Source organism: Peromyscus californicus, unplaced genomic scaffold (assembly GCF_007827085.1).
Source record: "Peromyscus californicus insignis strain IS unplaced genomic scaffold, ASM782708v3 Scaffold_4__1_contigs__length_199733344, whole genome shotgun sequence".
NCBI classification, from domain to species: domain Eukaryota; kingdom Metazoa; phylum Chordata; class Mammalia; order Rodentia; family Cricetidae; genus Peromyscus; species Peromyscus californicus.
The window spans coordinates 98,638,956-98,666,209 of record NW_026294562.1 but is presented as its reverse complement, the minus strand read 5'-3'; the positions used below and the strand labels follow the sequence as shown (position 1 = coordinate 98,666,209).

The window sequence follows — 27,254 nt, the reverse complement described above, 5'->3', positions numbered from 1 at the left end:
GGCCAGCTCTCCCGCCTGCTGCAGGTGGCAAGAGGGGAAAGAGGGGGTGTATTTCCCTTACCCTTGCCACCACATAGTCTACAGGGGAGAGGGAAGGGGCAGCTCACCTGCTCTCACACTCACAGGCCTGGCTCACCTGTGCCCCACCAACAGCGTCACTTCTAGTGTGCTGCCCAGGTGAGGCGTCATGCTTGCCTTCCCGTGTGCTGCAGCTGGTAAGGGGCAGGGCCAGCTCTCCCACTCTTGCAACCCCAGGGCCAGCTGTCACTTGCTGCAGGTGGCAAAGGAGAAAGGGGAAGGAGAGCTTTTTTTTTTTTTTTTTCCTCATTCATGTCACCACGTGGCAGGTGGGAGTAGGGAGGGGGTCAGTCCTCCTGCTCTCATACCCACTGCCCTGGCTCACCTGCACCCCTGCCAACATGGTCAGCTCTATTATATGGCCTGGGTAAGGTGCAGGGCTTGCTCTCCCACGTGCTACTGCTGGTGAAGGGCAGTGCCAATTTTCCCACTTTCATGACCTCAGAGACAGCCACCCACAGGTGGCCAGGGGGAGAGGGGGAGGTCAACTCTCCTTCTCCACCATATGGCAGATGAATGGTGGGGCCAGATCTCCCACACGCATTTGCAGCACCGGAACACCTGCACCTCCCATCAGTGGGGTCAGCTCTACTCTGCTGCCCCAGAAACGTGCAGGGCCCACTCTCCTGCGTGCTGCAACCAGTGAGGGGCAGGATCAGCTCTCCCACTCTCATGTCCCCAGGACCAGCTTTTCCCACCTGCAGTAGATGGTGAGGGATGGGAGACGAGGGGCAAGGAGGATATCTCTCCCTCACCCATGCCACCACATGACAGACCATGGGACTAGTTCTCCAATTCTCAGGTCAGCTCACCTGCACCTATGCCAGCAGGGACAGCTCTACTGTGCTGCCCTAGGGAGATACAGGGCCCTCTCTCTTGAGTGCTGGAGTTGGTAAGGAGCAGGATCAACTCTGTGCAGCCCTATCCTCATTTCTTTCAGTAGTAACAGGAGTCGTGGACATCAACACAGACCACAGCAGCAACCCAGGCCCAGACGACATCATGACCCTGGATGGCAGCGTAGGCTACTCAGATCCACATGGCCCTGGCAGAGGCTCAACCCTCAGACACTAATCTGGTTCTAGGTGGTGGCCCAGGCCCCTGATGTCTGTGTGGCCTTTAGTGGCACTGTGGGCCATAGACACCAATACAGACCCCAATGGTGGGTGAACCATGGACTGAGACATGGTCCTTGGCAGTAGCATGGATGTCACCATGGCTGGGTTGTCAGTGCATGAAGGAAAATCAGGCCACGTGACTCAGGCGAGCCAAAGACACCCATGGGGCAGCCTGGATCCTCATGGTCTGTCCTACTTGAAGACATCCACGGGCTGCCCGGTGCCTTGTGACACTGGATGGATAAGTGCCATTATGATAAGCAAGTATATGGTGGAGAAATGGGAGAGGAAGGAGGAAGGAGTGTGCTGTGGTAAGAGGCAGTTCTGAAGAATTGGGGATGGTGAGGAATGGGCTGATGCTAGTGGTCTGCTTGCCACCCAGGACCAAGGTGATGTCTAGGCCTGGGATGCTGTCTAGGGCTATGTCTGGGTCCATGATCCTACTGCAGCTAGAGTCTGTGCTGATGCCCATGACCTGTGTTACCACAGGGTATTATAGGAACCTTGCACATTAAAATCCAAAGGCTGTGCTGAGCCAGCACGGCCCCTTACTGGTCCTGGGATAGCTGGTCCTGCTCCCTACTGGACATTGCAGCATGAGAACTTGCCTTGACCACCCCCCATAGGAGAGCTACCACCACCCCCTACATGTACTCAGGAGGACTGGCCAGGCCCCACTCCTCACCATGGGCATGGGAGAGCTGGCCCCAAGGACATGGGCCTAAGAGAGCTGACTCCACTCCTCTCCTGACAAGGGTGGTCACAGTGGACTAGACTGACCAGTTCAGCTACCACCCAGACCCACATCCTGGGCCTTGGTTTGGCCCTCCCTAACATCTACCCCATGACCTGCTGGAGGGACTGGTCCCACAGAACGATAACTGCAGGATCTCCATGACTCGGGGCAATAGTAGGATATCGAAGAGGAGTTTCAGTGAGTGTCCAGTGATGATGGTGTGCCAGAGGCCTTGAACCAGACCAATGACTCATTGTAACAAACATTTTAAGGATGGGGCTGATTGGACAAAAGGGTGTAATGTGTGGCACACTGCAATTCCTGATACCACTAGAATGAATGAAGAAGTATTGGAAAGACTGAGGAGCAAGGTGGTTTTTTATTTTGTTTTTTAATTAATTTGGGGGGGTGGGAGTTCTTCTGGGGAGACATGCTGCAGAGGTGAAGGGTAGATATGGAGGGACTGGGAGGTGAGCAGGATTGGGGTATATGACATGAAATTCCCAAAGAATCAATAAAGAATTAAGTTTTTAAAAAAGCAAAGAAAGAAGGGAAGGAAGGAAGGAAAGAAGGAAGGAAGGAAGGAAGGAAGGAAGGAAGGAAGGAAGGAAGGAAGGAAGGAAGGAAGGAAGGAAGGAAGGAAGGAAAATGAAACAAAAATGAAAATGTGAAAAGGAAGCCACATTTTCCTCTGAGGTCTAGACTGTGGGATTCTAGACTTAAGTGAGAATGTGCCCATGAAGTAGGTAAAGATTTTTTTCTCTGGGAATTAGGGGTAGAACTGGTCAAGGAGGCTTTCTGTAAGGAAACCCCCAAAGTAGAGGTGAATAGGCTGCTATTTACAGCACACTTTTTATTCACATAGTTTACATGTCTTGGTCTCTCTATATGCCACTATAACAGGCTTTCTGAGTGATTGAGTTCAAGATCTTTGCTCAGTCTTAGGTGAAAACACCAAAGAGGGCAGGTACCTCCAGACTAAGTGGTAGCAGTGAAAATGTTTAGCACTGCATTTCCTAAGGGGAACAGGCTCCAGCAAGTGACATGGCAAGATTCTCAGGACCCCAGTTTCTTGGAGCTAGTATTTGACTGCTTTTTTAGGAAGCTCTAACTGTTAGTGGACATGTTAAGATATCTGCATGAATACTTAAATGTAGAATGATTATATATACAAATTGGAAGTGCACGTGTTCTAGGATTCATGTTTGTGAATATACACATAAAGAAAGTGCATGCATCCTCTATGACTGGGACGGCTTGGGAATCTGTGTTTATATAGCTGCCTAGAGAGAGGTGAGCATTATCTGGACAGATAAGGAACACACAGAGAGTTTGAACCCACATGTTCTAGGGCATTGAAGAGGGGAAAGAAAGCACAAACACATGCTAGGAGACTTCCTCCAAAATCACACCAACAAGTCTTTATTGAGAATGTCTTCATCCACACTCCAAACCATATCCCATGTTACTTATCCTAATTCAGTTGCTAACCTCCTAGACCAGGGTCAGGCCTAAGTGCCTCTTTCAGTTCTACTCAAAAGTGAGACTGGCTGAGGGCAGTGAAGAACTTATCTTCAGACCAATATTCTCCCTCCCTTTCTCTGCACAACATTTCAGGGGTGTGGAGTTATGAAGGGGACTTCTGCACCCCTCTCTCAATACCAGTTGCCATGGATCTTCTATACTGGAATCAGATGCACTCAACTTGACCCTGAGAATGAAAGGTCACTAAATCCTAGAACTCTAGGAACTATCCTGGTAAATTTTAAAGCATGATGCCCAAACATTAGAGAAGGGGCAACAGTTCTCTAGCTAATTTTTTTTTGTTATTTTTTAATGCCAAGGATTGAATAATGAGGTTTTTTCCCACCCACTGTGCTAAGCATTGAATGTAGGGCCTGGTGCATGCTAAACACATAATTTAGCATTCTGTTACCCTTTCCAAACCCTCTCTAGCAAATATTGTCTTTTGTTTCTTAATCGAAATCTTACAGGCCATTATTAGTACCTTAATGTGTTGATTGAGATATTAATTACATACAGAATTAAACATAATCACTGTATCTCAATCATTTGGGTAGATGGTTATTAAAGGAGTTGTCCTTCTAGAGGTGAGGAAGACAATATACTTTTATGAGTACCCTGATCAGTCAGAGTCTCCCGGCCCGGAGGGTTTGCTGAACTTGATAGGTTTGGATGGAGCTAAAGCCCCAGGAGGCCTTTTAATGGGAGAGCTTGGCAGCTTTTCCTTTAGTGTCAGGAAGGTAAGATCATAATTTATTAAGAATCCATCATTGTAAACATAGAGCTTGTGGTCCCAAGGGCAGTAATTGATGCCATGCAGTGTTTCCAGCATCTTGTCCAACAGGATGCTGAGGTGGTGTTCCTGACTAGTGGTGGTGTCATAAGCATAAAAGATCTCCTCTTGACGAGTGCTTAGTGAGCGCAAAGCATAGAGAACCCCACAGGCCATGAAGGCCCCTGAAAGAGCAGGCTTATACTGGCTGGTATACCAGGTTTGCTCAACTTCTAGGGTGCTGTCATTGAGACGACTTATTACCAGGTTACCCTTGCTCTCCTCTGTGGCATAGAGCACCCACAGCCCCTTCTCGTCACCAGCAAAATCGAAGGTAGTCCAAGGCACACTAGCATATGAGAAGCGGTTGTTGTAGGTGGCACCAGGCAATGGACGTCGCAGCACTAGGGTGTTGGAAGAAAGGTCCACCTTGGCCATGTCTCTTGTGCCATAGTAGTTAAAGTACATGAAGTTCTTGTACACGGTATTGCCGCTGCCATCACCGTAGCCCATCTTCCACTGCTCATAGTGCTTCAGCAGCAGCAGGTCATCATAGGACCTGTGCAGCCTGTAGTAGTCAAAGTACCTAGGCCAAGCCCCACCCCCACATCAGAGCCATTCAGTGACAGCAGTAACCAGCCTGTAGTTGTCAAAGTACCTAGGCCAAGTCCCCCATCCCCCAACATCAGAACCATTCAGTGACAGCAGTAACCAGCCTGTAGTTGTCAAAGTACCTAGGCCAAGTCCCCCATCCCCCAACATCAGAACCATTCAGTGACAGCAGTAACCAGCCTGTAGTAGTCAAAGTACCTAGGCCAAGCCCCCCACCCCCCAACATCAGAACCATTCAGTGACAGCAGTAACCAGAGTATTAAAAAACCTATGAAAATGATCAGCCTCTCATGCCCAAATGGGACATTCATAACATAACCCCTACCATCAAGTCCAGAGAACACAGCAGAAGCAGGGGTGGAAAAATTAACTGTAACAGCCAAAGGACCAGGAGTACTGCTATGTCTTCTGGACATGACAGGAATGTTTCACCCATGAACTCACAATAATATGGTCACCTACATAAGACCTGAACTAGACCAATAAACACCTCAGCATAGATGTGGGAAAGGTTTATGAGGTCTTAGCCCTAGGTGGAGAGTTATAGGCACTTTATAGCTGTGGAGGGAAGGAGAGTCTGTTTTCCTCAGGGTCAAACTCCCTAACAGATTTGCCCATGCCCAAGTGGTTAGTCCTATACACATGTACATATGGGAAACACTATTGGACTCAATACACTCTGTGTATTTGGGTGTGTGTGTGTGTGTGTGTGTGTGTGTGTGTGTGTGTGTGTGTGTGTGTGTGTGTGGTGTAATTACAGAAGAAGAGGACATATATTTTAAAGGGAGATATGGGGGACACACAGGAAGAATTAGAGGTGAGTCAGGGATTGAGGGATGTACATGAAGAAAATACATTGTACTTGTATGTGAAATTCTCACATACACAAACAAAATAAAACTGGGAAGCCTCATGTGCCAATTAAGAGCAGGGACTTTGGTGTCAAATGGTATTTCATCTTTTACTTACTATATATTATGCTGAAATAAGTAACCATTTTAAAAAGCAATAGCTACGGTGTCTGCTTGCCAAGTAAATGCACATTCTCATTAAATTATACTGAAAACATAATATAAGGCTAATTTTACTCTCAAAGATTAGAGGGCTAGGTCTCAGAAAGTTTAGGTTCTTTCCTCAAAGTCACAGAGCTTATAAGTGAACCCTGACAGGAATAACAAAAGGATATACTTCATTGATTGTGAAAACTGACCTAGATGATGAAAATAATAAATTTAGTGTAGTGGGTAGCCATTCCAGCTCTGATCTGGAAGTTCCAACCCCCATTGAGGCTTCAGTAACTGTCACGCCTACAAGGCGGGGACAAGAGAGGACCCTGAAGACCCGAGATCCAGATGCACTGGCTCTCTTGGTTCCTGGACCCCGGACACTGGAGGTAGACTGAGCAGAGTTCTCCAGAAAACACCACCAGAATGCACCACGCCTTTCCCAGACTTTGTAAACTATCCATTCACTTGTAAGTTACCCCTCAAAATAAACCTCCCTTTTAACTACGTGGAGTGGCCTTAATAATTTCACCAATAATTCAGTACAGTGTTGATCGTAAAGAGCAATCAACAAAGAGTAGCTGATTATTCTTTATGTACACCCCCTGTAGCAAGGCTGCACTACATTCCATGTGCTGGCGAGACGCAAGTGCCCTGTAGTAGACTATGGTTCTAGAGTTAGGTTCAAGGAGCTTTCAATAAAATCATTCTTAGGTTATAAACATTCTCATGTCTTAACATTGGGCAGTAAGTTCTAAACTACCAGTTAGCATCTTGAGAGTAACCAGAGTAAAGGCTTGCTGGTGTGTCTTATGGGATATACAATAGGAGCTGGTGAGTATTATTATGATTAATGTTCACCTTTCAGATAAGCTTCAAGTGAGGCTCTTTAATGACTGGTTCCACCGACATTTATTCCTCTCTCCCATGACTTGCTGCTCAGTTAAGTCCACACCACACTTCCACATTCACTGACTTTAACCATAGTAAGTTGTACCCACCTTCCTGGCCAGGCTGGCCTATTGAAGGGCTCACACACCTGTTCATTGACTCATCTAGCCATTCATTTACAAACACTTATCAGTGCCTACTGCAGTAAGTCATACTATTTCATGTAATTTCATGAAGTTTTATCGTATATCTAATTATCCTCATGTTATATACGGTTAAGAGTGGTTCATCCACCTTCATACGGTGACTGATGGAGACAGGTTCAGAGATCAGAGGCCAAAGCTTGCAAGGTTCTGCTGAGGAGAGGGAGGAAGGATTGTAGGAGCCAGAGAGGTCAGAGACGTTAGAGGAAACCCACAGAAAGGGCTAGCCTGGCTCATGGAAACTCACAGAGTCTGAACCAACAACCAAGGAGCCTGCATGGGACTGACCTAAGCCTTCTACATATATGTGATGGTTATGTAACTTGGTCTATTTGTGGGACTCCTGGCAATGGGAGCAGGGCTATCCCTAGTGCTTTGGCTGGCTTTGGGAACCTATTCTTCATGTTGTATTGCCTTGCCCAGCCTGAATACAGGGGGAGGTGCTTGATCTTATGGCAGCTTGATATGCCATGCTTTACTGATGCCCGTGGGAGGCCTGCCTCTTTATTAGCAACAGAGAAGGGTTGGATTGATGAGGGGAGTATGCAGGGGAGGGGGAGGGAGTGGGACAGGAGGAGGAAGGGGAAGCTGCAGTTGGGATATAAAATGAATAAATTAATTTTTAAAAAGAGTGGTTCATCCATCTGAAGTCATTTATCATAATTACAACATCAAAAACCGTCCTCGGTAAAAGCTTTACTGCAGGTCTTAAGGTTGACCAGGATCATTATCTGAAGTTCTAAGCAGAAAAAATAGGATTCTAAAGCTGAGATATAGAAGAGTTTGTCTTTGAGTTGGGATAAGACTTTGGTTCGTGATAAAATTAAGAACTGCAGAGCAGAATGGGCCATACATGTCCCATAGGAAGTACCAGGTGGCCATCTGCCAAGTCCAGGCTACACTGGCGGGCCCAGCAGCAAACATAAAACAAAGAAAAGAATCGGTGCTAGGGCTACTAGGAAACCAGTTGGGGCCAGGTTAAAGTGCATATGGAATGGACCCAGGCACAGAAAATTTGCCTCAGGACTCACCTGCCATCAGCACGCAGAGGAGACACCCAGTAAAGGGAAGAAGTTGGATTGGGTGCTGAGTCTCGGCCCCAGGCACCTGCCTTGTATGATAAACCCCTCCAGTTGAGCTTCAGCACAAGGGGTCTGCTCACTTTCTGTAGGCCTCCATGAGTGCAGGAACCTACAGGGGTGAGTGGGCCAGATATGAGCTAGGTACAATGTATATAACCCAGAGAAAGCAGAGTATGAAGTATAATTAGCACATGCGTGCTAGAGAGCATGCTCATGCAAGTATATATATAATCATATAAATAGACTGATTTTGCATAAATAGGGATGAGTGCATGTGCCTGGGTATGAGAAGTATGAATGACCACATATGTGGGTATGTCCATGAGAAGATACCAATCTTTCTATAATCAGGAAACTGAAGACTTATTCTTTATCAAGATCTTTACTGGCCCCCATTAGTCCCTCAATCTATTATAGCAATCATGCATTTGACCCAGTCAATGGAGAAACAAAGTCTTGGGGAATTCAGTCTGTGAACTCACCGGGAGCCAGGGGTGGACCAGAGTAGCTGGAAGACTGTTCCTGTTCCTTCTCCCTCTCGCACTCACTTAGTCGGCCCTCAAGGATATCTACCTCCTCTCGGAGAGTACGGAAGCTTTGGTAGTCAGAGTCAGCCAGAAGCTTCAGGGTCAGACTGGCATTAGTGACCTGAGGGAATGAGATCCCAGGAATGTGGATCACAGGGTGTCCTCAAGCTCAACTCATACTGACATTTTTTTACGTTCCGAGTCTTCTCCAGAAAGAGGTTTTGGAAAGTGTCAAATACGATATCTAACCAGGTAAGACAAAAGGCTGTGAGAGTAAGGGAGGGCTCTTTAATCTCTCTACATACCTGGTTCTGGAGTTGTTGGAGGAGCTCTGTGGCCCCACTGACACCTGCCTTGGCCTGAAGCTGGGCTGCCAACTCTTGTGCTCCTTCCAGCTCCAGACGTAGCAGGTTGAAGGCTGGGTTGTCATACTGGGACATAGTTACACTGGGATTCTTGGACTCCAGCATGTGACTCAGTTCTAGAGTCTGGCTGTCTTGATCTTCAGTGATATAAGCATACTCCTTGGCCTGGTCATGAGAGGATAGGTTTATAGTTCCTCTAAATGTCAAGGAGCCTGACTCTTCTCATCCATTCATATCCACCTTATGTCTATATCTTTATTTAACAATAGTATGATCCCCCATTTCTTACCTAAGGACATTCAGGTCCTTGTTTTTCTGAAGGCAAAAAAATTCCACTTACGTCATTCATAGAACCCTTTAGAGCCATCTCTTAAGACTAGTTAGATGAGTAAAAGTATAAACAATACCAGCTTCCAGTCTTGCCATATATCATTAAGCTTCCCTGGGAGCTCAGCAAGTAAGGTTTGCTAAACCATTAGCCACCCTGGACCACGCATATAATAGTTCTGCTCACTTGCCCTTATTATAGGCTCAGTGCCAAGCTTTCCAGATCAACTCTTCCACACACTTCTATTTCAGTTCCCTAACACAAATCTCTGCTCCTCCACATTGATCATTCTACTTTCAATCCTTTGATTAGACTATATATGTGTCTGTCTTTCCTGCTCTAGTTTTTTCAATGGATCTACAACCACTATTTTATCTATTAATGTGAGAAGCTCCTGTAAACATCTACAAGCCATGCTTTACTGTTATTGCTATTGAAGACCACAAGAATAGTACCAAATTTCCCTTCTTACCTGAGGACATTCAAGTCCTTGTTTTTCTGAAGGCAAAAAAAATTCCTAAGGATTGATCTCAAAGACAGGGAATCATCGCCAGGGACTCGTTCCTAAACTGAAGCCAGTAAAGGATGTGCTTACAAACCTACTGCCTCAACTCCAGCACAAAGCTCCAGCACTCACCCTGGACAGCTGTTCTTCATACTTGCCAATGAGATCCTGTAATGTACTCTGTAGCTGCTCCAGCTGCTGCAGGAAGATAGAGTTGTTGGGCAGATGAACCACACACTGGAAAGTACCACTCTCATCCACGGAGTTCAATGCACTTCTCACCAGCTGCAAAAGCAGGGTCATAGGCACACTGAGGGCAGTGAAGCACACTGGATCACCACATGCTGTTTGCAAAAGGGAGGCAGGAAAAAAGGCCAGCCCCGCTCTGGGATGATGGAGAACACTTTGCATGTGGGGATCTTCCTGACTGCCTAGAGGTTTCTTTGTTGGGAGTTTGAGCTACTTTTAATTTGCCAGAATTGAAGTTTCAGTCCCCTTCTAGCTTCCATTATTTGATCACTCTCACCCTGATCTTGAACTGAATGGGTATAACTACACTCCACAATCCTGACTGTCAAGATTTCCTTTATCTGTGGGAGAAGGCAATGCTTTCTGGCCTTCAGAAAAGCCTTGAGGCAGGCTTAAGGAACTTCAGTTCTTGACAAAGACCCCACACTTGGGATTGGGCAGACCTCCACAACCTCAGCCTCTCCTGAAGAAAGCAGAAGGACAGAGTTCCTAATCATTAAGGGAAGCAGCAGGAGGAAACCCTGTCTGGATCCAGATCTATCACTCACAAGAACATAGCATAAGGTGAGTGGTGATCCATGAACTGCAGTTGAAAAATCACAAGGGTCTGAGATTAAAAGAATCTTACAAAATCACGTAATTAATAACTGACAAGGCTGAGAGCTTCTTCAAAGTTTGACATTTATTCCAGGTCTTGTGCTCTTACATCAAAGGCAACTACACAGCTCTTCATTATGATGGGGTGGGTCAGCCTAATCCAAGAAGGTGAGGGCAGGAGGGAGCTCAGTGAACCAGAGCAAGAGGGCAGCGACTCTATGGCTAAGAGACACATAAGCTGAATTCTTCTTACCCTTGCATAACACGGCTGGCTCACATCCAGGTCAAATCCACTGATTCTAGAGCTACATTTCCTATTTTTTCTCAACATTGCATATGTAATCTCTCTGTGTCCCAGTAGCTTGATGTGGATAGTGATAGAAATTGTGGCATTTTCCCTATTGTTTTACTTTAAAATAGGTAGGTAGATAGGTAGGTAGGTAGGTAGATTGATGGATGAATGGATAGATGATAGATAGATAGATAGATAGATAGACAGACAGAGAGACAGATAGATAGATAGAGAGAGAGAGAGAGACAGACAGACAGACAGACAGACAGACAGACAGACATGGATACGATAGACAGGTAGAGCACTTAAGACAGTGCCCGCCTGCTTAGAATCCCTTAGATGTGTTATTATAATTCATTAATTCTTTCTCCATTTTGTTTTGAAGCTGAATAAGCCAGCACTTGCTTAAAAACTCCTTACCAAATTTTAGACTATGCCCACGGTACCAGCTGGGGTTTACATATGGTCCCTGTACTTCTCTGAGAATCTTTACCTTCCCCATATCTTTTTGAACTCTGTCTGATACCCATAGCTTACTCTGGCTATATCTTCAGCCTAAAACTCACTTTCAATAGTATTTAGATTTAGACAGAAACTAAAATAAAGCCACTTAACCTATAATGCCTTGGGCTCACCAGCATCTTTATCACAGGAAGAGTATGCCCTGTGTTTGGTAGAAAACAAGGACTTGTAACAGCAGGATGTACAGTCCAAAGTGCCTACCCCCCCCCCCTCTGTATTTCTCTTTCTCTCTCTCTCTCCCCTCTGTATTTCTCTCTCTGTCTTTCTCCCCTCTCATCCTACACCCATACTACCCAAAGGACAATCAGCAAAATGGTGTCCCACCCTTTGTTTCTCCTCCTCCAGTTTTCCCTATCTTCACTCTTGCCAGGGACCTAGAAATTCTTGAACAAAATGAGAACAGAAAGAGAGGCCAGCCCAAAACATAGAACTCTCTCTCCTACATGACGCCTTCACCCTTTGCCTGTACCTGAGGCTGTCCTGGAAGCACCAGGGGCAGCAGCAGTAGAAAGGAGGCCAAAAGAGCTGGCTCAGGCTGCATCTTGGTCCAACTGTAGGTATTGGGTAAGTCCCTAGGCTCCCCTGAGTTTTTATCTTCATTGCAGATGAATAGTCTCAGTAGGAGGAGACAAAGATTTCAACATCTAAAGAGCTAAGATATGTGGAGGGTCTTGAAGGGCGGGAAAGGGGGTCATAAAAAACTGGCAACTTCAAACATGGGTGGAAGTGGGTTTCCTCTATGAAAACAGGGTTGACTTCATCCACCCCAGAGATGTGTCCCCACCCTGCCAGGCCCTCCTATACAAATAGATTAAAGCAAACCTGAGACATCCAGAGGGGCCTTGGGATGGGCCCCTTTCAAGGGGGATTATGGTCTTTTCCTCAACTTTCAGGGGGAGGAAGCCTCTAGAAGGAAATGCAACCTAACCTGTTCAATCTAAGAACAGAAGCCATTTACTTAACCACTTAATCATGTCCCTGGATGGAGGCCAAAGTGTGCCCCTGGGGGGATTGCTTAAGCAACACTGCACTATTTTGCCCTGTTACAAACCTTCCTTCATTCTTAGCAGTATGCCTCCTCCACTACCCTGTGTATTCCAAACGTGTCCATTCTACTTCACCTCCAATGCTCTCCTATTCTACCTACTCCAAATGTCCACAGCCTCTGCTGCCTGTGCTCTAAGAAGCCTCCATGCCACCAACAACAGGAGGCTACCAAGCCTCAAGTTCTCCAGCCTCTCAAGCAGATATTCCTATAGAAAAGAAAGAGCTTGGTTCCTAAGGCCTGGATAAGAAATCACAGCTCAGGGCTCTCACTTCTGGGTATCCTAAATCTCTCTCTCTCCCTCCCTCTCTTTCTCCTCAGTCATCTTACTTGAGTACTTACTTCTCAAGCAACGTGGAGTCTCCCATTGCCATGTGCCTGGGAGATGCTACATTTCCCAGGACGCTTTCCATGAAGCGCTTGTCATTCCATTTCTATTGAGAAGGTTGGTAGCTATAACTACTAGCTCTGTCTACTGTTGCTTCCTTACTTCTCACAGTGCCCTTAAATCCAGATACTGTAGCCACTTAGCACCAAGGCCCTCTGACTACTCACTCATCCTTTGAGAATCTACCTGTGCTGTACACCTGGTTTTAAAAAGGCACATGAAGTTTCCATTTCCTATTCTAGGAAGGCTTCAAGAACTGACATAAGTATAATCCTGAGGAATTACATTACATTACAATATAGGAAAATCTTCTCTGTAAGGTTACATTTTATCTTGGTTTATAGATTCTCACTGTCTGGCTCCCTACTTAAAACCAGAGATTCATTCTCTATCAAGTTCTGGATCCTGACCTTTTCATCCAGGAATCACAGAGGTTGAAAAGACAGCCTCTGGTTATCTTGGGAGTTGGTTCTAAAACCAAATATGCACATGATATGAAAATATCTGGGCTCAGGGTCCAAATGGGTATCACTACATCTATGTTTCATGGAAGAACAGATGGAAGGAAACCTGAGTAGGAGAACAGTCAGGGCAAGAAGCATGACAACATGAGTGTAGCCATTTTCCCATATCTTAGCAACTTTATCTAGAAAATGACACAGGGTGAAAAAAGCAGGAACTCCCTCAAAATCTGATCAGAAATAGGAAGCCTCCTGGGGAGGCAGCTACAGTACTGGCCCCCGCCCCAGCTCTCCAGAGCTCAAGGTATTAACCACCCAGATCAAAAACCAAGTTTCCAAAGCTCCGTCCCTTTATCCACACTCTACTATTTCTCCAGCTCTTCCTGTCTTCATCCCTTCAGCAGACATGGAATTCTTTCTTAGTACCAGTTACCTTACAAAGGTCCCACCCAGCCACATCAAACCAGTCTGACTTTTCGTAGACTGATGGAAAAAGATTGTAGTCTTGTGGATGTGTCCTGGGCCTCCTTGTATGTCACTGAAAGGCCTAAACTCTTCTAGATTTTTGTAACTTGTCACTAGAAGTCAAAACAGAGCTGTAAGAAGTAGACTGTACAGGTGGAGCTGGGTAGGGAGAGGTCAGTTTGGTGTACTCTGCGTGCCTACATGTTTGGAATAGGTAGTGTGGTTATAGCACCACCTGATGGCAGATGATGTCAACACTTGGGTTCACACAGATAAAGCATGTGGGATGGTTCGACTGTCAGTGCCCACCTTTCTAACTCTTTGAAGCAAATGCCTAAGCCTCTGAGTGATCTGCTTTGTGCGCACTCCATAGACCACAGGATTAAGTGCTGGAGGAACTACCACATAGAGATTCGCCAATAAAATATGGATGTGGCCAGGAACTGTGTGGTGGCCAAATCGGTGAGCCAGGAAGGAAAAGAGAGCAGGTGTGTAGAAGAGAATAATGACACCAGCATGGGACCCACATGTACCCAAGGTCTTGTGGCGGGCACCAGGAGATGGCATGCGACAGACAGCATGGAGTATGAGGGCATAGGAAGCACCTATGAGCCCTAGGTCCAGGGCTGGAGAGAGCAGTGTGGTAGCCAGTCCATACCAGATGTTGGGACGTGTGTCACCACATGCTAGACGAGCCACACCCATATGCTCGCAGTATGTGTGAGGCAAGGCCCGATGTCCACAGTAAGGGAGTCTCTGGAGAAGGACCACAGGGGGCACCATGACACAGGCACCACGAGTCACAGCTGCTACAGCCACTATACCCACCACACGCTGGCTCAGCAAAGCCCCATAGCGTAGAGGCTGGCAGATGGCCACATAGCGGTCCACTGCCATGGCCAGCAGCACTGAGGACTCAGCAATGAAGGCCACATGAGCAACAAAGAGCTGAGCTAAGCAGCCCCCGAAGGAGATTTCATCTGACAAGCCCCAGAGCACAGCTAGAGCTTTAGGCACTGTGGATGTGGCCAGAATCAAGTCAGCAGCTGCCAGAAGCCCCAGAAGCTGGTACATGGGAGCCCGGAGGGTTTTGTCCACTGCTACCAGCCCCAGAAGAAGTGTATTCCCTACCAAAGATGCCAGATACAGCAGGCACACAGGCACAGAAAGCCAGGCATGCAGGCGCTCCAGTCCTGGCACACCCAGCAGGACAAAGGGCCCAGGCCCAGAAAGTGTCTGATTGAGGTTGAGCAGCGCAGGATCCAGCTCCATCTTCTGCTTCTACCTGGCTCTGTCCCTGCAGGGCATAAAGGAAGCCTGTGAGCAGCAACTGTAGTTCTACAGAGATTTTGGTGAGGTTACAGTTAGGGGAGGGAAGGGAAGAAGCAAGATGCTCCAGATCACTATGCCATGGACTGCTATGCTAAACAATGGGTTCCCAAACAGTATTGAGGGTTTATTAGCATTTCTACATAATGGATCAAAGAATTTGGCATCTAAGCGATTAACAGACATACAGTCACACAGTTGGTAAACAGAAGAGGTAGGGTTTGAGTCAAATCTCATCTGCCTAAACAGCATGCACTTTTGAGTGTCCTTTATCCTCTGAATGTTCCTGCATCAGCCCAGGACAGTGGGGAAGGCATTCTTATTAGGTAGCAGACTATGTCTTCTCCACCCCCAGGGAAATGTACATCAGAATGGTCAGGATGAAGGAGACACGATGTGTCTCTTCTAATCCATTCACTGACAAATGCTAAGGTGAAGCTCCAGGCCCATGATCCTTCTCCTAGAGTGTAAGTCCATAGCCACTCTCCCAAGTGTTACAGCCCTCCCACTCTGAACAGGATATTTTTCCGGCTGCCCATGACATCTCCCCCTCTAGTTCTGTTCCACCACAGCTCTAAGTACCTGATTTTGTAGAATGTAATTCCTTCTTTGATCAGTATTGACATCTGAGATTCCTCAAATCCAACTTTGTGGTTTCTGTCTCCTCTCTCCTTTGTCCATGGGAAGACACTATGGAGTCTATGGAATCAGTTTTGGGTAATCTGGTGCCCACTAAGAATAAAGATCATCAGGTTTGGGGTAGCAGTGGAAGGGACTGGGGCTGGGTGTCTCCATAAGAGTGGAGTGGGTGATCAGATTAAGACGGTGGTGCTGGAGGAAGGGTACCATGTTGGGGGAGGGAAGATCTCTTTACGCAGCCCTGGACAGCGTTGAATTGACTGAGATCCACCTGCCTCTCCCTCCAGCATGCTGGATAAACCTGAGTAAGGAATGATAATACAAACATGTAATCCCAGCACTCTGGAGGCTGAGGCAGGAAGACTATGAATTTTAAGTCACCATAGGCTACCTCAGACACCACCACCACCACCACCACCACCCCACACATCACACCACACCACACCACACCACACCACACCACACCACACCAAACCACACCACACAAAGCAGCCTGGAGGAAAGAACTACAGGCTAGGATTCTTTGCACTCTACCTAAAGACCACAGTTTGGTCGTTCAGTTCCCTGAAAGGTCCAAGCTGGCAGTCTAGGCTGCTCTGTTAGACTGTTAACCTGCAGACTGGTGACCAAAGAACAGTTTAGCAGAGCTGTCAAGTTCGGCAGAGCTACTTCCAGGGCCCTCACTCATCCACACAGCCTCCCGCGGAACAGGTTAAAATCCACACTAGACTTCCCACATGGGAGTCATTGATTAGGAACCAGAGCTTCCTTCTGGTGATTTGTGTGTGTGTGTGTGTGTGTGTGTGTGTGTGTGTGTGTGTGTGTGTGTGTGTGTGTGCCAAGTCATGGGGCCTAGCCCTCTCCCCTGATTCCTCTGGATGCTGAGAACACCCTGCTTGGGCTCCCTTACACAGAGCAGACTACTAAGAACATAATCTATTACTCCCTCAGTAGCTGGGAATGCCTGTCCCCCAAACCACAGGGTAAGCACAACCTGTAACCAGGCAAGGGCCTCTTAACAAAGTCCTGTGCTCAGGGTGAGGGCTCTACCAGCACACATCTTGTTGGCACCTTTCCAAGGACAACTGCTTTAGACCCTTCATAACCATAGCACATACTTCTCCTTCCATTTCCCTCCACACAGCAAGTGAAGATGGGGAGATGGAAGCTGGGGACCCTCCTCACATCCTCTAGAACAGTGGTTCTCAACCTTCCTAATGCTGTGACCCTTCAATGCAGTTCCTCACGTTGTCACAACCCTCCAATCATAAATTATTTTCATTGCTACTTCATAACTTTAATTTTGCTACTGCTATGAATCATAATGTAAATATCTGTGTTTTCTGATGGTCTTAGGTGACTCCCAGGTTTTGAACCACTGTTCTAGCCTTACTTCTGCCCTATGCCTGACTCTTTGCAGGCAGCACTGGACCCTTCTCATTTTCTGCCTGCCTGCTCTGTTCTCTTAATGCCCTGAGCCCTCTCCCCAAGTGGGGACTTGTCATCTCAGTACCATTCAGCAAGGGGCTTGCAGAGAGAGGAGAGAAGTAGCACTATTCTCCCTTAGCTCCCAGCACTAGACTGGCTCTGGATTGTGGCAGAGTCCGATGGCATCTCCGTGGCAGAGACACTACTCCAGACGTGTCACACCATCTCAGGCTGCTTGCTGGGATAAGAAAACACCTGTACAGAAAGACTACAGTCACGTAGAGCTGGGGCCACACAAGATCTCCCAGATCCAGTCCAGTACTCTTCCTTCTTCCTCATTCCTAGTTCCCCTCCCCTCAGGAGAGCAGTTTCCCTCAGGTCAGTGGAAGCTGCCTGAACCTCTTGCTTAGATTCTGAATGGCTGGCTGGCTGTTTCCCTTTCTAGAAGGCATCTCTGTTTGGACTCACATGAGCTCATCTTTACCAATATCAGCCCTGGGGACAGGGGTGTTCCACGAACCAGCTGGGAACCGAGGTTTGTCCCTACCCTCTGCTGCCTCAGAGACTACCAGGTCATCACCATCTCTTCTGTTTTTCCTGATGATCCTTTTGGGGATGATCTTGGGTTCTTGGAACTCCTCCTTTCCAGGTGCCCCATGAACCAACTCTTGCCTGAGAGGCTTTAAGGACAAGGGCAACAATCCCCCTGAGCAGAGCAGAGCACCAGACACATGTGAAGTCCAGCCCGATGCGCAGAAGAAGGCAGGGTGGAAGTGTGCAAGAAATAAACTGGAACACTGTTCAGTCTGGTTTTCTTATGATTTGAGGAGCATCAATTAACTCGGAACCCTGATTTCACCCAATTATGGGTCCTCACCCGATTTTGGAAGAAGTAAGGATGCAAATATGGCACCAAATTGTATTTCTCTTGTTCCTGTCTGTCCTCATTTCAGCACAAGACAAAATTCAGAGCAGGCTCTGAAGCCAGGTTGTTTAGGTGCGGATCCTACTTCTGCCCCTCAAAAGCTGGAACCATACACAAGGTCCTCAGCTCCTCTGTCTTCATGTACTCATTTCTAAAATGAGGATAATCATAAATGTATCTATTCTGTGTGTGACTTTGTAAGGAGTGAGATATATACATATTATATATATATACATATATATGTATGTATATATATGTAAAATGTTATGAATCTAAAGAACTGGGGACATAGCTCAGTGGTAAAGCACTTGCCTAGCTTATATGAGATCCTAGGTTCAAGCCCCTGAAGTAAAAGAAAACTAAACAAATCATAAATCAAAAATTATGTAATTATTTAGGGCTCAACAGTGCCTATAATGTAGAATACTCACCACACACTGAACGTTATTGTTGTTGCCGTCAGCACTTTCCTTACTCCTCGAATCTACCCTTCAGAGACCCGCTCCACTGCACTCTCAGTGTGCACATGTGATAGTCTTTTTTTTTTTTTTTTTTTTGAGACAGGGTTTCTCTGTGTAGTTTTGGAGCCTTTCCTGGATCTCACTCTGTAGCCCAGGCTGGCCTCGCACTCACAGAGATCCTCCTGCCTCTGCCTCCCGAGTGCCGGGATTAAAGGTGTGTGCCACCACCGCCCAGCGTGATAGTCTTTTGATATACCTTAAATTAAAAACAAAACACAAAACATGAGTTGGAAACTGAAACAAAAATTGTGAGCAGTCAAATGGGTCTGAACTTATTTGTTCAACTGATTAAAAGGAGAATAAAATATTTTGATTCCATTTTCAAAAAAGGACCTCCTTTGGCAATAGAACCTGTTGGGATTAGTCTGGTTATAAGATGATTGCTAAACAAAATGAGAAGCATGGGATATTGCCCTCACATGCCTTGTTGCCTTACCATTCTGACATAAAGCAGTGAGACAGGGGAGGAATGATAATGCTTTGTGGCAGATTCTCAAAGGTGGGGGAACAGTGGCCCTTTGTACAGCAGGAAGCTAAGCGCAGAATGTCAAGGGGCATGTACAGGGCAACGCAGCAATGAAAGCTTACTCAACCTGCTCTCCTCTGGTTCCATGAAGAGAAAACAGAAAAGTCTCAACAACCCATTTTATTAATTTTGACCTTTGGTGTTGAGCTCAATGTGGAAAAGATCCAAGGAGAGATTATAAGGGAGGCTTTGTCACAGGAGTCCTCAGATTGTGTATAGGGTCTGAATGATGTTGGTTTATGAACTGCTACTGCTCGTGGGACATTGATTTCTCACCTCTATGCTGTGGAAGCTCAAGCTCGGTTAAAGATGAGGAAAAGGTATCTTGTCTCTATTCACCAATTTCTGCCTCAGATCTTGCTTCTCTAGTTTATTCAGCTGATGGAGTTCCCAGAATCTCAGAAACCCCAAAGATGCTTCTATGGCAAGCTGAGAGAAAGCAGAGGCAAGTGAATAGGATTTATGGCTTCTGTGAGCTCCTCAGGGGTGATGAACACCGAGCCCCTGTGGGCCTGAGGTCTCAGCTGTACAGTGTTGGTGAGGAATTAGCAGAGATTCGAGGCTATCTCTGTGGACTTTCCTGGGCCCCAGGTTTAAGTGTTTGACATCATCAGAACCTAGGGAGAAAAGGAAACTGGGCCAAGAGGTCCCCAAAGATCCATTGCATGTGAGAGCGGCAAAAACACATAGACCTTCTCTTTGCTCTACACAAATGGTAAAGCCAGTTGTCATCAGGACATTATTACTGATCTTAGGGACATCTCCATCCCATACGCTCTGTAAAGAGACTAAGTATTTTGATGGAAACAGTCTGGATATTATTCTTCCAGACTGAACTTCCAAACAAAACTTCACTACTATGCAGCCTTGAGTATTTTCAACTCTTCCAAGCTTAATGCTTTCTTGGTGTGATGAAGATTGTACATCTCCCCCCAAGACAAGTACCTTTAACTCACCCGAGTTGACACAGCACTCAGACGGTTGCATGACTTGACAAGGGAACTTGAGAGCAAATTGCCTATCTTAGGTGCCAGTTCGATCTACTTGGAGACGCTCTTAGATGCCAATAATGGACATTATTGTTCACCACACTTTCTTTTCCTCAAATGTGGTACAATTTCCCACTTTGAACAACTAATGGCTTTCATTGTCACCATAGAAACCCAAGTTCATACTTGGTTTTAGTTACCACTCATAATGAAATTTTGTGCATGCACTTATAAGTCAGATGACAAGAAGAAAAACCAATAGAAATCTAATAGTTGAAGAATTCACACACAAAGAAATACACAGGATTAGACAATTTATGTGTGAGAAACTAACCTGCTAGGTTTTGTATAATTATTGTCTATCAGTACAAAACAGAACATAGATTTTCATCCACGATCTGATGATGGAAGAGAAAGTTTGTAACCTGCCATGACATGGATGAGTAGGGCTGTAAGCCTGAACTTACAGGAAGATAAACTGGCCTTTGTTCTCCTTGAATAAACAGTAAAGAGGAGGGAATTTTAAAAAATTATAACCTCAGTTTTCCACTTGATGGATCTGAAGTGAAAGTCGCAAGAGCAACGGTGAAGACACAGAGTGGCTAATACAACATGCAAACCCATACCCTTTCCTCTAGTGCTGACCCTACAAGGGCAGAAAGCTGACATTCCCAGGGAAGCTGATGGCCCGGGATCAAGGGACTCAGTTTTCTTTAACAATGTGGCCCCTAGTAGATCGATTCTCCAGCGGATGGGCACACACCCAAGAGCATATGGGCAGCACAAATTGGACTTGATGGGTTAAAAAGAAAAAAAGAACACAAAGTTGGGTTTGGGTGAATGGAAGGGGAGGAAGGGGGAGGAGCTGGGGAGGGGATTAATATGATCAAAACACATTGTTTGACGTCAACTAATAAAAGTAATTAGTTAATTAATTTTTTAAAAAAAAAACTAAGATCACATATAAAAAGCCAAGGCTCGTGTAAGATTACTGAGAGGCCACAGAAATATAGAAATGTACATTCTCTTGGGAAGGAAGATAGAAAATAATAGCAACCGCTGGGCAGAGACAGAGAGTGGGAGGGGAAAATGAGACAGTACACACAATGGTCCCTTCTCTCTCTTGTTTTGCCTTGTAACTAACTCCATTAGTCTTTCACGGAAACCATTCGTGCGTGTCAATGAACAATCTTGGGTTTTAGTTCCTACCAGGATGAATAGACTATGTACTTTCAAGTTATCTTAACTCAGAATATATTTATTTATTGAATCCTCAGATAGCTTTTAAAATATCAGCTCTTAGCTAATCTGTGTTCTCAGCAAGATGAAAATTACCAGAAAAAAAGAATTGCCAGAAAATATTCTGATGCCTGTGAGTACTTAGCAGCTTAGCACAGAAAGCAGAATCCTCATAGAGTATGATGGGCCTTGGTTTTTGATGACTAGACTTCTAGCAGACACAGAGTGGAAGGCTGGATACCAGAGACTGGAGTAGCAAGAGGCAGTAAACAGGGAAATATGACTTTGAAACCAAAGTCTATAGAGCTGGGCATTAAAAAACAAGTTCTGGTGAGTTCACAGTGATTAGACTAGGTTGTGTACTTAAACTGTTTTTTAAAGATAGATCCAAAAATATTCCTGCTGCAAATAAATAAATGAAAGATGGACCTGTCAATTACATTGATCTACTCATTTCATGATATATGTACATACAACAATATACATTATACCTTACATTCTTTCTTTTTTAATCTACAGAAAAACATTAATGCAAGACACAAAGCATTTTAACTTAAAAAAACATAGTAACTGTACAATTTAAATTTTGAAAAGACAACTGCAGTTAACAACAATAATAAAAACAGGCCCTGCAACTCCTAAATATTTTTTTCACATCCTTAGTCTATTTTCATGATTCTGAGCTCAGTGGAATGTCACTAAGATTTTATGCCAGGTAGATATTAATGATCTCCTTGCTGCAAGCCTTAGAATGCCACTTCAAGTATAGGTCCTACTCTTCAGATAATAAGATTTATATAGTGGATGTCCACAGAATCTGCTCCCCCTTGCCCCAGAGTCTGTCTTGTTGTTGTTGTTGTTGTTGGGACAAGGAGGGATTCCATCTCTGCATTTTATTCTGTTTTGTTGTCTTTTTGTTGTCTTTGGAGGGTATTAAGCTACTGACTTAATTCCTTTAGTATTCTCTCTTTCTTTTTTTTTTTTTTTTTTTTTTTTGGTTTTTCGAGACAGGGTTTCTCTGTGTAGCTTTGCGCCTTTCCTGGAACTCACTTGGTAGCCCAGGCTGGCCTCGAACTCACAGAGATCCACCTGGCTCTGCCTCCCGAGTGCTGGGATTAAAGGCGTGCGCCACCACTGCCCGGCGCATTCTCTCTTTCTTAATTAGCATACAAAACAAGAGGGGTTTCATGGTGACACTTCCACACATGCTTTTTGTGGATCCCCCTCTTTCCCTCTCCATTCTCCCATTCTCCTTCAGCTGTCCCTCCTCCTCCCCACAGTGCCCACTCTTCTGTTTTCACACCACACATATATCCACTACACCCCTCAGGTCTCCCCCACTGAAGACCTCTTTTTCTAAAGTAGCAGTGGAAAACAGAAAATGAGGTACTGTCTGGAGGAAATAGGGAACTAGGTAGAGGAGAGAGGATAAGAGGAGCAAAAAAACAATTGAGAACAAAGCACAATGGCATAGATGTATGCAAACACCATCATGAAATTAAAATCATTCTGTTAAGCCAGGCCTACAGTCCCCAGAAAATTGCCTCTAATTGGAGGCAGCCTACTTTACTAGTGAGTTCCAGGACAGCATGGGCTGCAGAGTAAGGGGGGGCTATCTCAAAATCATAAGGAAACTACTAAGGAAAAAGGAAGAAAAGAGACAGTATCCCAGTAGGAGGTCAGGGAGAGATATGAGCCAGATGCTTCTCCTCCAGGATAAAGTGTCAACAGAGCATGTGGCCCAAAGAAATATAAGTGCATCATGTAGAGCCTAGCATGTAACTACCGGGAAAGACAGCACACTGCACCAGAGGCTGGGGAGGTGGGGATGGGCTGGGAAGGTGAGACGGCTGCCTTTCATAACAAGCCTTGTAGAACTTCATCCATGTGTAACCTGGATTTTTTAAGTGTAATCAACTAATTCAAAATTAAGGGAAGAAAAGACCTCTTTTCCCTTTCTAGTTTTATGACTTACACACACACACACACACACACACACACACACACACACACACACACATTTAAAATATGGGATCCACATGAGAGAAATGTAATGTGTGAATCTGGGCAGCTTTGTTTAATATGATAATTTCCAGTTCCGTTTTCCTACAAATTTCTTGTTTTTTTTTTTTCTTTTTGACTGACTAAAACTCCATTGTTTAGGTACCATAGGTTTTTTTTTTAAAGTTAATTTTTTCATTTTTTGAGATTATAATATAATTACATTATTTCCCCATTCTCTTTCCTCCCTGCAACCCCCACACCATGGTATCATTCATGCACTGAGGGATATCTGCTTATTCCAACACTTAGTTATCATGAATAGAGCAGCAATAAACATGGATTGCAACTATCTCTGTAGTAAGACTTGGCATCTTTTTTTTTTAAACATTTATTTATTTATTATGTATACAATGTTCTGCCTGCGTGTATGCCTGCAAGCCAGAAGAGGGCACCAGATCTCATTATTGATGGTTGTGAGCCACCATGTGGTTGCTGGGAATTGAACTCAGGACCTCTGGAAGAACAGCCAGTGCTCTTAACCTCTGAGCCATCTCTCCAGCCCCCCTCCTTTTTTTTTTTTTTTTTTTTTTTTTTTTTTTTGACTTGGCATCTTTTTAAGCCTCAGAGTATTTGCATGTTCAGTCTGTAGAATAGAGATCCTCAAGTCCTCTGACTGGCATGAATAAATTTTCACTTTAGTGTCTAAGTAGATTGGCTTGAGGTCCATGCATTGTGAGAATTACAGCCCCTTTTCCAACCTATTTTCAAGAGTTTTAGTCTCCTGAAAAGATATCTACAGCTTACATTCTAAATGAACCTTGGAGCCCAGAAGCTGCTTTCTCACAGTGCCATGCTGGCACCCCTGGCATTGGTATGCATACTAATTTTCCCATCTCTGTAGCAACACTGACCCAGTTGTTTATGTTGGGCTAAAGGGCTTTGGAGAGTTATGGGGGACACATTTAAAGGCAATTATTCAGAAACATGAAATTTACAGTACATATGATTGAATATCATTGTGAATACCCTATTATCTATATGCTAATCCCTTAAATGAGTGGTTTTTCACTTAACTTTTCCCATTGAGTCTCTTTTCTTCAGTATCTCTATTTTAATGCATTTCTTTCATTGGAAGTGCCAATTGCAATTTCCAAATCATAATGATTTTTTTCATTTAGGTTAATTCTATTCTGTCCTCATCTCTTTCTTCTCTGTCAGTGTCAGATCACACAAGTGAGGTCATCAGGGATTCCTTCTTATCCATAAGGCTATGTATCAGATAGTCCTGCCTGGTACACAAAGCATCTACAAGTAGTTTTTGCCTTAAATAGAATTCTCTTTTATTTTTGCCACACTTTCATTCTTGATAAAAGCATATGCACGGTGAATTTCTCCTGCCTTTAATGTTAATCAATAGATCAACTTTCTGTGCTCTTGGCAGAAAATAAAAGAATGACCTTATCTCTGATCTGCTTGGTTTTCACTCCATAGACAATGGGGTTCATTGCTGGTGGAATAACAATGTAGAGATTGGCGAACATGATGTGGAATGTGAGGGAGACATTGTGTCCAAAGCGATGAGCAAGGATGGAGAAAAAGGCAGGTGTGTAAAACATGAGAATGACACAGACATGGGAACCACAGGTACCCAAGGCCTTCTGGCGTGCATCTCGGGAGGGGAGGCGAAAAACAGCACATAGGATGAGGGTGTAGGAGATGGCAATGAGGACCACATCTGAGATGACTGTCATGATGGGAACACAAAATCCATACCAGATGTTGATGGAGATATCTGCACATGCCAGCCGGGCAACACCAATGTGTTCACAATATGTGTGAGGTATGATGCGTGTCCTACAGAAAGGTAAGCGTGTCAACAAAAATACATCTGGCAGTATGATGCAGAAGCTTCGAAAGGAGATGCCCACAACAATCTTGATAATAGTCTTGGGAGTCAAGATGGTAGCATATCTCAAGGGCGAGCAGATGGCCACATATCGATCAAATGCCATGGCCATTAGAATGGCTGAGTCCAGGACAAAGCTATAGTGGAGAAAGAACATCTGTGTCAGGCAGCCTGGGAATGTGATTTCTCGAGCCCCCGTCCAAAAGATACTGAGTGTTTTAGGCACACCAGCTGTGGACAAGATGAGATCAGTCATTGCCAGCATGGACAGAAAAAAAAACATGGGTTCATGAAGGCTCCGTTCCACTGTGATGAGGTAGAGAAGTACACAGTTTCCCATCACAGCTACGATGTAGATCACACAGAAGGGAATGCCAATCCACACATGGAATTGCTCCAGGCCCGGGATCCCCACCAAAACGAAGGGCCCTGGGTTGTAACTGCTCATATTAAAGGCAATCATGGCAGGGCACGTTGTCGCCTAGCCTCACGCCCTAAGAACAGAGAATAATAACGACGTTCAGCATCACTTGACTCACTCTCACTTCAAACCAAGTATCACGATGGACTCCTAAAGCAATTTATCATCCAATATGACTTTTTAAAGTGGTTAATGATTGACAGTGATGACAGTAATGCATCAGGTCATCCCAGACACATCATGGTTACTCCATCTAAAGGAAAAATCTTTTGTTCTTCCAGCTACCTTCTAATTGGCATATGCTTTCTAGGAAGCTTTCCAGATTATCTGTACTCTAGATCATACACTGTCTTCTGAAATAGATCACCAGAGTACAAGACACACTTTTCACAAGTTAGCAGGTTGCAGTTTTTGTGGATATAATAGGTTAATCCTTCCTTGGTCACTCTGTCATTGCAGAATATCTATCTATATCTCAAGACAAACAACTATTTGCTTCTAAACTACCTGAAGAATACGGCTCTTAGATTCTGAGGACAAAACCTTGTATTGCTAGCTAGTAACCTGATTCAGATCAGTAAATACTAGTTGAGTTCCAACATGATGCTGGGTTACATATGTAACTAAAATTTAAATTACAAAGGCCGCTGATAGATGTTACTCAGGGGTCCTTTACTTAAAAATAAGAGAAGGGGAAGAGAGTTAGTTTCTACCACACTGTACACTATACAAGTGTATATATCTTGATTCTTGGTCCTAGTAACACTATCGGTTAAGATTTTTGTCCAAAACAAAGATTTCACCATCCAAAGGGACATGTGATAGAATAGTGACTCTCAACATGTTGGTAGCAACCTGTTTAGCAAACCTCTATCTCCAAAAATATTTACATTACAATTCATAACAGTAGCAAAATTACAGTAATGAAGTAAAACTGAAAATACAAAAATAATTTTGTGGGTGGGGGTCACCACAGCATGAGAAACTGGATTGAGAGTTGCAGCACTGGGGAGGTTGAGAGCCAGTGTGATTGTGTCTCAGCAAAACCCAGATCTGCATTTGCATTCTCTCTGCAGGTCACCATCCTGGTTTGTTCTGCTTTCCTTTCTGCAGCTGTAATGAAACAACCTGACCAAAAGCTATGGAAGGTAATGGAGAGAGGGGATTGTTCAGGTGACAAGTCCAGGTTTCAGGAAGTTGAGGCAGGAACGCGAGGCAGAATTTGAAGGCAAGCCTGCTTGCTTGCTTGCTTTTCCACTCATCATTACCTCCAAATAAGAACTCACCTCACAGCCAAAGGGTGGAAGAAAGAGAGGGAGAAGGTGGAGGGAGATGTTTTTAAAAAAAAATAGTCTCTCTGCTTGTTTGTTTGTTTGTTTGTTTATTTCCGTGTCTCTCACTATGTAGAGCAGTGTTGTCTTAAACTCCATAAAAACAAAAACACAGATTGACGTCAAATTCATGATCTTCCTGCCTAAGTGTTATAATTACAAGTATCTTCCACTGTGCCAAGGTTAGATTCCTGCATTTTGAGAACACGATATTACACAAAACGAAATAAAA

General features: G+C 44.8%; 3 protein-coding genes across 3 annotated transcripts; all 3 read right to left on the bottom strand.

Moving 5' to 3' along the window:
* Nucleotides 1-4,078: 4,078 nt before the first annotated feature.
* Nucleotides 4,079-11,946, bottom strand: LOC128095584 (olfactomedin-4-like). The gene is made up of 6 exons (XM_052714690.1): nt 11,875-11,946; nt 9,878-10,030; nt 8,853-9,077; nt 8,503-8,668; nt 7,970-8,129; nt 4,079-4,814 (listed from the first exon to the last, which is right to left on the bottom strand). Exons 1-6 carry the CDS (start codon nt 11,944-11,946, stop codon nt 4,079-4,081), a joined length of 1,512 nt encoding a protein of 503 aa, XP_052570650.1.
* A 2,082-nt stretch (nt 11,947-14,028) lies between these two features.
* LOC128123887 (olfactory receptor 52D1-like) lies at nt 14,029-15,036 on the bottom strand. The gene has a single exon (XM_052760167.1). It carries the CDS (start codon nt 15,034-15,036, stop codon nt 14,029-14,031), a length of 1,008 nt encoding a protein of 335 aa, XP_052616127.1.
* Nucleotides 15,037-17,624: 2,588 nt separating this feature from the next.
* On the bottom strand, nt 17,625-25,733 carry LOC128123886 (olfactory receptor 52H1). The gene is made up of 3 exons (XM_052760166.1): nt 24,822-25,733; nt 23,868-23,876; nt 17,625-17,840 (listed from the first exon to the last, which is right to left on the bottom strand). The coding sequence occupies exons 1-3, from the start codon at nt 25,731-25,733 to the stop codon at nt 17,625-17,627; spliced, it is 1,137 nt and encodes a 378-aa protein (XP_052616126.1).
* Between the last annotated feature and the right edge of the window lie 1,521 nt (nt 25,734-27,254).

What these genes read in the sequence shown, in the direction of transcription:
- LOC128095584 (XM_052714690.1), bottom strand. Translation starts at nt 11,946, where the DNA reads ATGCAGCCTGAGCCAGCTCTTTTGGCCTCCTTTCTACTGCTGCTGCCC. An exon ending in ATGAAGAACAGCTGTCCAGG is followed by an intron (nt 9,078 to 9,877) that starts GTGAGTGCTGGA and finishes TCTCATGACCAG; the next exon opens with GCCAAGGAGTATGCTTATAT. An exon ending in TGGTCCACCCCTGGCTCCCG is followed by an intron (nt 8,130 to 8,502) that starts GTGAGTTCACAG and finishes TCACCCCTGTAG; the next exon opens with GTTCCTGCACTCATGGAGGC.
- LOC128123887 (XM_052760167.1), bottom strand. Translation starts at nt 15,036, where the DNA reads ATGGAGCTGGATCCTGCGCTGCTCAACCTCAATCAGACACTTTCTGGG.
- LOC128123886 (XM_052760166.1), bottom strand. Translation starts at nt 25,733, where the DNA reads ATGATTGCCTTTAATATGAGCAGTTACAACCCAGGGCCCTTCGTTTTG.